We start from the raw sequence: 10126 nt of genomic DNA on the forward strand, positions 1-10126 counted from the left end.
TAGAAGCCTCTCGACGAACGGCACGCAGATAATTGTTTGTTGGCTACGGTACTTGCAACGCACACTCATCGTAATATTTACACAAAAAGGCAAAAGGCAAAACTTCTCGTCAAGGATACCACCCAGGTGAATTCAAGCATACAGGCAACACGGGATGTGAGCAGCGCCACCTAGATATTCTAAAAGGTGTTGGCTAGCCAGTGAACGTTGTTTACAATGAGCCTCCTTCAATCCTGTTATACCAGTGGGCAACGGAATGAACACTGTTGGGTGGGGATCATGGTGAAACAGTCGATGCCACTTTTTCAGCTCAGGGACGTTTAATAAAGCTAGGAGTTATTTCTCTGAAAATTCGCTTCCCCACAAGCTCCAGCCGGCCGCTTCAACCACGCAGCCTCGTTAGACATGGTGTTTCGTTCTTCTTTTTCTCTCCGTGCCTCTTGCAGAAGAATGCGACGACCGATGAAGCTCCCGTGCCCGCAGCTACCAAGGAGCTGAGCGTGGAAGAGCTGGTGGAGGCGCCGATGACCGGCGACTTCGTGCGAAAGGGCGCCGTGGGCGACTGGAGGGCACACATGTCCCCCGCACAGGTGCAAAGGCTCCTCGAGCGAATAAGGGTCAAGACCGCCGGCAGCGACGTCATGGACCTGTGGAAGGACACCGATATCCCCCGGTGATCAGGGCAACGGCCGGAATGAGAATAAATGAAAATTATTTTATTTCTTCCCGCGGCCTGCTTGTTCCTGTTGATTGGTTTTGTTTGTGCGTGTTGTAGGCGGGTAGAGGTAATGCAGCGATGGCGTAGGGTAGAGCATCCACTTCGCGTGCAAGAGGACCGGGGTTCGAATCCCGGTGCCGAGCGATTCTCTCCCGGAAAAAATAACGCGTGTTCACGGCACTGCATAACCAGGCCTGGGGTGCGGTCTCGTATCGGTGGCTAGAACCAACAACGCACTTCCTCACCAGAGCAGGATTTGGCCACCCTGGTGTAGCACTTGGCCATAACCTCTTATATGAATACAGCAATTAAATTTCGGTCATCACTTCCTAACGGCTGCGAAGCAACTGACCAAGGCGGCGGTCAGACCTGTGACACAGCGGAGGGAGGCAATAACCCCTGGCTCCGGACAGGCCGCAATTGGAAATTGTATCTGGCAACGTTTCAAACTACTCCTTCATCTAGTGTGGCCAGTCTTACAGTGCTGCTCGAGATACAAGCGAGTATTAAACGGGACGGCATAGGGCTTAGTGATGTTAGGAAGACAGATGAGGCGTATAGAGTGCTAAAAAGCGGGCACGTCATATGCTATCGTGGATTATCAGATAGGCGAGAACTAGCTGTAAGTTTCCCGATCAATCGGAATATAGCTGGAAACAGAGGAATTCTATAGTATTTACGAAGGGGAGCCGGTTAACCTGAATAAGATTAATAACAGGCACAAACTGAAGACGGTACAGGTCTACGCGCCTACATTCAGCCATGATGACCAGGTCGTCGATAGCTTGTAAGAAGATATTGTCACGGAGTGGTAACTGCAGTGCGGCGAACAGGATAACAGCGAGAATGGATCCTAAACGAAACTATTTATTTGAGCTGACTTGCGCCCGCAATGCACTGTATGACTCGGCGGCGGCGTAGCAGCAAGCGTGCTCTGCGGTCGTCAAACAGAATGCCCGCCGCTCGTGTTGTTGTTAAAGCTGATAGCCAACTTTCGAGATAAAGCTTGGAAAGTTAATTGAACGCTTTGGAACAACGTAGAATCGGCTCCGCCTGGATGCGATCAATCGAGATAAATCTAGGCGCGCCTTGCATCACAAACAATGTGATAAATCGGTGTGCCGGCAGCTTTAAAGAATGAACAAACAAACACTACAAACATTCGCGGCAATATGGAATCGGCAGAGCAAAGTAAAAACACAGTACTGTCCTGATGGGCCACTTCAATGACAAGGTAGGCAAGAAGCAGGCTGGAGACCAGGCGGTAGGTGATCATGGAAAAGGCTCTAGGAACAGCAAGGTGGAGTTATGGCAGAGTTCGCAGAGAGAAATAATTTCAGAATCGTTAATACCTCCTCGATGAAAGGAGAGAACAGCAAGTGGACGTGGAATACCACGTCTGAGCGGTTTCATTCGCACATTCATCCGAATTCGTCATAAGTACTATTGGCCCATGCTTGCGGCCATATTGCGACGGTATGCGTCATCCTGTTGTGACTGCAAGCACAGAAAGACACCCCCTCTGAAGCCGGCCGGTTTTCTCCAACCTGCCGATCCGCTGAACGCGCCCTTTCAACAAGTCGGTATGGATTTGTTGGAGCCGTTTCTACGTCATCTCTTCGACACCGTTGATGGTGGTTTTCACCGATTACTTATCACGTTATTGCGAAACGAAGGACCTCCAGCGAGATATGTATCATAAATAGTTTTCCATTGTATACTTTCCGGCATATTTCATATTCTGTATCTTGTATATTGTATTGCATACTGTATATCTTCATGCGATGCTTTTTGCATTATTTTGTAAACAGTCCCTGTACAGGGTGGGTAGGCCTCCGTCAGGTGTTGATATACCTTTTGCCTGCTCTCCCTCGGTTTTTGCTATGCAAACCAAAAAAATTATTTCAGTCTTTTGTTCACAACTCGCCCTTCGCCAGGGCACTAGAGCTGCAGTAATCACGCACCATGGAACCGCAATGAACATGACGAGGATTCGCGCCCATGCGCCTCAGAAAACCGGTCACGCCATCTGGCGACAGCGGGCGGCGCGGCGGCTTGTAACTGGAAGGCGCTGAAAAATAACTAAAAGCAACACCTTCTCTCCCTTAAAAGTTACAGGTCAGCTTTCTTGCTTACGTTTTTCATACTCCTTTAAGCTCCATTCATAAAGTTTTATTACTGTGGCTTATATATTGCGTTTACCATGGTAAATGAGATATTATATGATAGGATGGAGACTACGATGAGGTCGTGAAAAATACCCCAGTTAACCTCACTTTATCACACAACGCTGCCCAAATTAACAATATATCGGCAAGCGCTCGGAGTTTTCGGTAGTGTAATGTCCTATCTTTAAAGAAATATAAAGTACTTTACATTTCATTTTGGCACAAGTTTCCCTACGCCGTTTCTATATCCATCATGCATCCTCAGCATAGGTGAGAATCACGTGGCGACCTCAGTCGTTGTGTTTGGCTAGGCGCGCGTCTATTATTTGTTTCTGAGCTCTCAGGATGTTTAGTCATGCGCCGTATAAATGCGCGCTTTTATCAAAAGTGCCCCCATCGGAGTCGGGCTACAAGCATGGGCTGCTACTAGTAAGCGCGCCCTCTGTGGGGTGCATAGAGGAGACTCTTGTGCTTGAGAGGCGCATTTATTTTTACAAACGCATACAGTGACCGCAGGGGCATGAGTTAGTGGAATTCCGTGTTAATTGGCAAAACTATGAAACTGCCAGGTATTTGTGTTCAAGTACTGATATGCGTACTCCCCGGACGCTGACACTTAGAGCTCACTCAACGATACTTTTATTTGGTTCTTGAAACGTGGATTGCAGATAGTAAAACCATGTATTAATCACTAATATTGAACAAGCCTGTTATTAGCCTCAATAGCAGTCAGCTCATTGGAAGTTCCGGCGATGCGGTGAAAGTGCAGCATGGATGGAGTAGAATCTCGATGTTCGATTCCCTGAGGAAGGTTTCGAAACCTTTCCAATCACGTAGATCGGCTTGAAAGGAGGCCAGGAGGCCTCCATCTGGAACATGACCGCAGAGCCTATATTTACAGCACATTTACAGATAAAAAAACTGGAAGAGGCAGAAATGAATTCACAATGAGAACAAACATCGCGCTTTACTCACAGATCTAACGGGTAAGAACCTAATTAGAACAGCGATACGGGCTATCCATGGGGCCCCAGCTACTAATGGACTCTCTTTCATTCGTTCAGTTCCGTTTTTCAACCTTTAATTTACCTAGAAATGGGGACGGTCATTTTCAGTAGCCCACCCAAAGCATCAGTTCTCCAATCAGAAATGTCACGCGAGGTGGTAACAACCCGTGAGTTGGGTTCAGCCTTGAAGCCAGGCTCCCATTAATACCACAAACTAAATAAAAAACAAACACGAAATCACCCTCTCTCTGATGGGGTATCCGCTCCCTCTCCCGTCGGGGGCTTTCTTCCCGCTTACCTCATGCACACCCCCCCCCCCCCCCCTCCTTTAAGCTCGAGTTGCTGGTAAAATTCTTGACACTAATGCCCTCCCACGAGTCATCCATGCTTGTCGTCCGCCAACCACAGAGAAGGCGAACGAGCCACGAAGCAGCTATAGCAAAGGCGACGGGCTGCTCCGTGATCAAGATAAGGAACCATCCCGATGGGCACTGAACCTCCCATGGACGTCCTGCAGACATCCTAAACATCCGCAGGACATCCATGGGACTTCCAATGCCCATTGGGCATGTTGCTCCCCAGGCATCTTGCAACTATGGCAGATACACGCTCTGCCTCGGCGAACAAGATAAGCAGTGGTCCTATTCTCCACGGAATGGACCACTATGCCACAGAGACGCCGTAATTGCTTTCAGGCGCTCGTTGCGGCCATCCTTCAAACGAATCATTAGAAGTTTCAAGAATGTCAGAGACGTATAAACGGAGTCCTACGTCGGCCGCCGAGATGCGCTAAAGGAACGAAAAGTCAAACGCGGCAGAGCTGTGCGCAGCATGCAGAAGCGAGCGTGTCCGGATCAGACACTGAGAAAAAAAATAATAATGAACATTTAGCTCTCTGATCAGCGGTACGCCTGGATTACCTATGTCTTACACTGCAAGAATGAGTGCATAGTGGCCGTCTTGTTATCGGTTATACACAGCGAGTTTTCCGACACGTGATGTTAACTAAATAAACCTATACGGACATGTTTAATTATGTGAGTAGTAAGCGCTCACATGACAGCAATGGCGACCAAAGGTATTCGTCCTGTCTCTTTATTGGCTGTTCTCGCCGTCTCGTCGCGGACAGTTGGGTTTTATTTTCATACAGCCTGTTGCTGTTGAGAGTAAACCGATAAAATATTCTCTAAGACACTCCCCTGGTTTGTTAGCAATTAAAATTTGTTAAGCGATGGCATTTCGCGGTAAGTGATGTGTTCCATTATATTTGTGTGCGTTTCTTGTTGATTCTGCCACAATGAACCGAAAATGCCACCGTATGCAAAGACGGCGAAATGCTTGGAGGAAGGAAAATTAGTGGTGAAATGTAATAACAACCTTTGGCAGCATTGGGACCAATAACGTCATCTCGCGGCGGCTGGAGAAACAATGGAGGCTGCGGCGATCGTGTGCTCGTTGCTCCAAAGAACGAGCGATGGCGCTACGGGTACCACTGCTGCTCAAGCTTGTCGTTTTGGTTCGTCGTCGCCGAAGACGACACAACCATGCCCCGTGAAACCGGTCAGGCGCAGTCAAAGAACAAAGGCACAAGCGATGGCACGCGGACCTACCTTTAATGCACGTGAGGAGGCAATCAAAGACAAAGAATCTTAAGACCAAAGGCGGACACAGGAAACACTAACGAGCGGGGACCCGTGCACAGAAGGCCACAAGCGCGAGCTCCAACGTTACAAGGAGCTCTTTAGAGAAAAAAAAATCACTCTGCGCATTGCAAAAGTACAACTAGCCAATTCTTCGTTCAAACATCAGTCTAAACACGGAGTAGTAAAAACACCTGTCATCCAACCTTCATGTCAGTGCAAACAAAATGATTGCGGATGTCACTCTGCTCACTGCGCATGGTGCACCTGGTCGGCTCATGCCGTCGATTGTCGTACCCTTGATGTGCGATGCAGGAGCAGAATTCGTCGGTGCAATAACTGTGGCGGAAACATCTGCACCAGTGAATGTCGACGTCGCTTCCAGGGCCTTAGGCTTACTGAATCAGATGGGAAAGAAAGCCGGAAGACCAATTCAAAGCCGCAGAACTTCTTCTCAGCAGCTAGCGTTGCCGCAGCACCGAGTCGGAAAACCACCGAGAGCAGCAGCAGGAGCGCCGATCGCTGTCCCCATGCCTAAGAAACAATGTGTCGCACCGTCGTCTGGCTTGACGTTGGCGCAACATCTAGTTAACTGCAGGCTGCGGAGACTCTCAGACTCGTGCCGCTCCAGCCCTTCCGCCCTCCGCCACATCAGTGCATGCGCAACAGCCCAGATGTTTTCAACCCGCTGCTTCGTCTGCGTTTCCTTCTCTGGCCGAAATCACTTATTTTACATCGAAATGCTGTGTACGTTATTTTTCTGTCCTGTCTCTCATGTTTTCAAGTTTCTTTTTTTTGCAGAAACTTTTTACGTAGATATAAATGATTTGTAGAAAACATTTAAGCAGCCTGGTAGCGGTGGCTGAGTGGTTAGCGACGTTGCCTAGAAGTCAGAAGACTAGGGTTCGAAACCCAACTTTGTTTCTCTGGCCTTTTTTATTTAGCTATAAAGGTTAATAAATGCATACCTGCGCGATGTTCCCGGTTGTTGCGGGTCCCTCTCTATTTTCGAAACCTGACAGTAAGAAAAAAACCCGAGTGTGCGATGGAGGAATACCGAATAGGTGCAGCCTACGGAATACGGCGCATCACGATCTCAACGTCCAGGACTCCTCGCGCTGTATATCCACCGCCAATTTCGACTACTATAAAAAAGTGTTGGCCGTTTGTAGCAACCTCTGGCGGCAAACCTTAGCGCAGGACATGGCTCGAAACATAGGAAGCAATGAAAATGACTGCGACATCCTCACAGGCCCTCCTCCGCTCGCATTTATCCCTCTTGCGCGTACTCGCATACCACCTCCAATAATGTATGGCAGAATAGAAGGGCTCTTTAAGCGTCACACTCGAGTTCGTGACCAGAAGAAAATTGTTAATTCTTTGCTTAAGAAGCTACGGGATTCGCTCTACATATTTACTGATGCCTCCATTAAATCGGGATTAGCCGGTGCGGCGTGCACTATACCTTCCCGCAGACTCAGTAGGCAGTGCCGTCTGCGCTTCCCCGCCAACTCCACAGTGGCAGAAATAGCTGGGCTTCATCTTGCCGTCGATGTTAGACTAGATCACGTTAGCCCAGAGAAGCCCATCGCAATTTTCTGTGACTCCCAGCCAGCACTTGATCAGCTTCAAAATCACGAGAACGCTAGCCAAGGAGTGCGCAGCCTTGCCCGTAATCTACACAAGTTAAGAGTCATGGGCTACCGCATTTCGATCCACTGGATTCCGGCCCACATAGGAATTAGTGGCAACGAAGAAGCAGACTTTCTTGCCAGAAAGGCCCGTACCGCCAATATTCCTTTCACGGACGCGGTAAGCGAATCCGACTGTACTCGTCAACGCCGCGCTGCCTAGCAGAAGGAGCTCAGCAGCGGGCTGCGCTATACCTGAGCGGCATCACCATCCAGCTGTTCCAACACGCAGTCCTCTACGACATCCTGCTTCCCGACCTCCTGCGCCGATTCGCCTGCCCTGCCTTGGGTTGCAGGCGTACGACGAGCTGCGCCCGGCTGCTCTGGCGCTCTTCGGCGCCTCCTGCTGCCCGCAATGATCTACGCTGTAGCAGACATCCACGTTCGTCGCGGCAGCGTCCGCCCCAGCAGCGACCCCGCTTTCGTCCACAAGGCCTCAGTCGGACCACAGCCCGTCCCATCAGCCCCTTACCGCTTCCACGCCACTCATGCCCAGCGTCTCCAGCCAGGGCATTCCAGTTCGAGCCAAGCCCACTATGACCCTTTCTTCTGCTCACGACCCTGTCAACCCCGGCGACGCGCGGCAGCTCTTCCCAGCCGCGCCTTCGGACCAGCACTGGCGCCCTCTTGGCGAGCAGCCATGCGTTTGCTCAGGGCGGCGCGTGCTACCTCGTCGATTGTTGCGCTGTTTTCCTCATATGAGCCCTGCAGCTACGCTGCCTCTCGCTCTCTGAGGCACTGTAAGCTCCAGCAATGTGCAGAGCCTAAACGTCGTTCAGACGTCACAACCAAGTGGAATTGCTCTCAGCGACGACCCGGACCCTTCACTGATGGCGCTTTCCTTTTGAGAGGATGATGCGGTCCTCTCCTATGAGGAGCCGCCCATCAGCAGTCTCTCGCAAGTATCCCGGTACTGCCGGGCGCTGACCTCACGCCAACTGCCCACGCGAGCAGAGACAACAGCGTCTTCGCTGTGGGTTCTCCCAGCCAGCAAGGACACAAAGGATCACCAAAGCCTGTTACAGCGTGCCAACAAGACAGTTGAAGCAAGTGGTGCCTTGGACTGAGGGCACGACAACGCTTGAGGACTCAAGCAGTACCTCAAGCGGCGATGATCACCAAGAATCAATAAAGTTTTTAGCGCGCTAGCACTTGAGCCTTTCCAAGCAATTAGCCGTTGTGTTCTTGTCTGTGTGTGTCTCTGTCTGAAGCCTGTGCTGTGGCAGGAAGCTTACCTGGCCATCGAGCGCGCAACCTCCAGTATAACCACCTCGGTGGCTGAGTGGTCATGGAGGTCGGCTGCTGACCCGAAAGACACGGACTCGATATCAACCGCGGATGTCGAAATTCTAGACCCGTGTACTGTGCGATGGCAGCGCATGCTAAAGAACCCCAGGAGGTCGAACTTTCCGAAGTCCTCAACTACGGCGTCTGTCATAGCCTGAGTCGCTTCTATTATAGAGGGTGTTTCACCTAAGCCTTTACACATTATTTTTAATTATTTTTAAAATAAGCTGTTTCAGTTAGAACCGCGATTTTTCCAGCATAGCACTGTCAGCGGTGTAGTTCATAATAATACAGCAAAGACGTGCTAACTAGCAAACGCTTTAACAAATTAATGCTACGTTCCTTATTTATTGAGAGGCGTGTAGGCCGTCGTAATTAACATCCATATCAGTTTTTGGAATTTATAAAGCACTGTTACCCTCGGTCTTGTGGGCAAAAAAATGTTTGACTATTTCTCCCAGTTAGGCACATTAGAGAGGTTGCTTTGCGTGCAAGGTTTTTGAAAGCGCATGCATTTTGGCGCGATGAAACTAAAATTTCTTCGGCTGCAGCGCCGATTGCCACCGCGTTTTCAAAATTCTAAAAACTGATACGGATAATACTTAGAGCTAGTGGTCTACATGCCTCTCACTAGTTAAGTAGCCTACCAGTAAAAGTTAACAGGTAAACTATTCAAAAGTTAACCAGCCTGCTAGTTAGCACGAGTTTGCTGCATTCTAATGTACTACACCACTGACAATGCTATACGGAAAAAAAGCGCTCTTAAAAAGCGAGTTCTTATAATTGTGTAAAATCAGCTGAAAGACCTGGTGTGTGTGTGTGTGCGTGCGTGTGTGCGTGCGTGCGTGCCCGCCCACCAGTCGGTGTCCAGGTGGGCAGCCAGCCCACCATGTGAGGCGGCAGCTGAATCAATCTTGTGTATTGCTCGCGAAGAGGAAACTGGATTGTAACCGAAGCCCCCCTCCCCCCAAAAAAAGAAAAAAACAAGAAAACAAGTCCCACCGATAGCAGCAACTGCAAATGAAGGCTGCACCAGTCCACCAGGCAGGGAGACACGTCAGGATATATGAATATGAAGAATTACTTATTCCGCATATATGTAGGTACATTAGCCCAATATCACTATCCGAACAAATGCCATCCGTGAACACCGCAACCCAAGAGAAAACCTAACTGCTAGCGCTCATAATTCGCACTTGGCCTAAAGGTATTCAGTTACCAAAGATTCCTCTGCCTTTATCGCCAGCAGAAAGGAAAAAATGAGGGAGCGACGAGGCGCGATGAAGGAAGTCACACGCGGCAGAGCTGCGCACAGGAAGCACACAGGCAGCCTGGCGGAGTGGCTCAAAAGAAAAATGGCTGAGGCTTAGCTATGGTTAAGCCTAGTCAGATGCGAAGCATATTGATGGCTAGGCTTGGTAATACATGGCTTTCCTTGGTTGAATACTTGGTCATTTTAATACAACCACTAGAAGTGTAGCAAGGATTGCCGTGGCAGCTATATACGGGATCATCGGTGAATTCAATGCAGAGTGTACAACCGCTGCCCCAGCACCGGCTACAACAGCATTCTTGGCACCCATGGAAAGTACATTGGAAACACCCTTAGTTATTC

General features: G+C 49.5%; 1 protein-coding gene and 1 long non-coding RNA gene across 3 annotated transcripts in view; one reads left to right on the plus strand and one right to left on the minus strand.

Annotated features, from left to right (window-relative positions):
• Nucleotides 1-723, plus strand: part of LOC149333844 (sulfotransferase ssu-1-like) — a 28265-nt gene extending 27542 nt beyond the window's left edge. For both annotated transcript variants that reach the window (XM_089556128.1, XM_089556126.1), the window contains exon 5: nucleotides 447-723. In XM_089556128.1, coding sequence (XP_089412254.1) covers nucleotides 447-677 — 231 coding nt within the window. In that variant the 3' untranslated portion in view covers nucleotides 678-723. The remainder of the gene's footprint in view (nucleotides 1-446) is intronic.
• LOC149333843 (uncharacterized) overlaps nucleotides 1-6177 on the minus strand; it is a 48109-nt gene extending 41932 nt beyond the window's left edge. The window contains exon 1 of the long non-coding RNA XR_016285328.1: nucleotides 5787-6177. This is a non-coding gene — a long non-coding RNA (uncharacterized LOC149333843). The remainder of the gene's footprint in view (nucleotides 1-5786) is intronic.
• Nucleotides 6178-10126: the final 3949 nt, after the last annotated feature.

This window comes from Amblyomma mixtum, chromosome 8, assembly GCF_055824585.1.
Source record: "Amblyomma mixtum isolate Tamu chromosome 8, ASM5582458v1, whole genome shotgun sequence".
NCBI lineage: Eukaryota > Metazoa > Arthropoda > Arachnida > Ixodida > Ixodidae > Amblyomma > Amblyomma mixtum.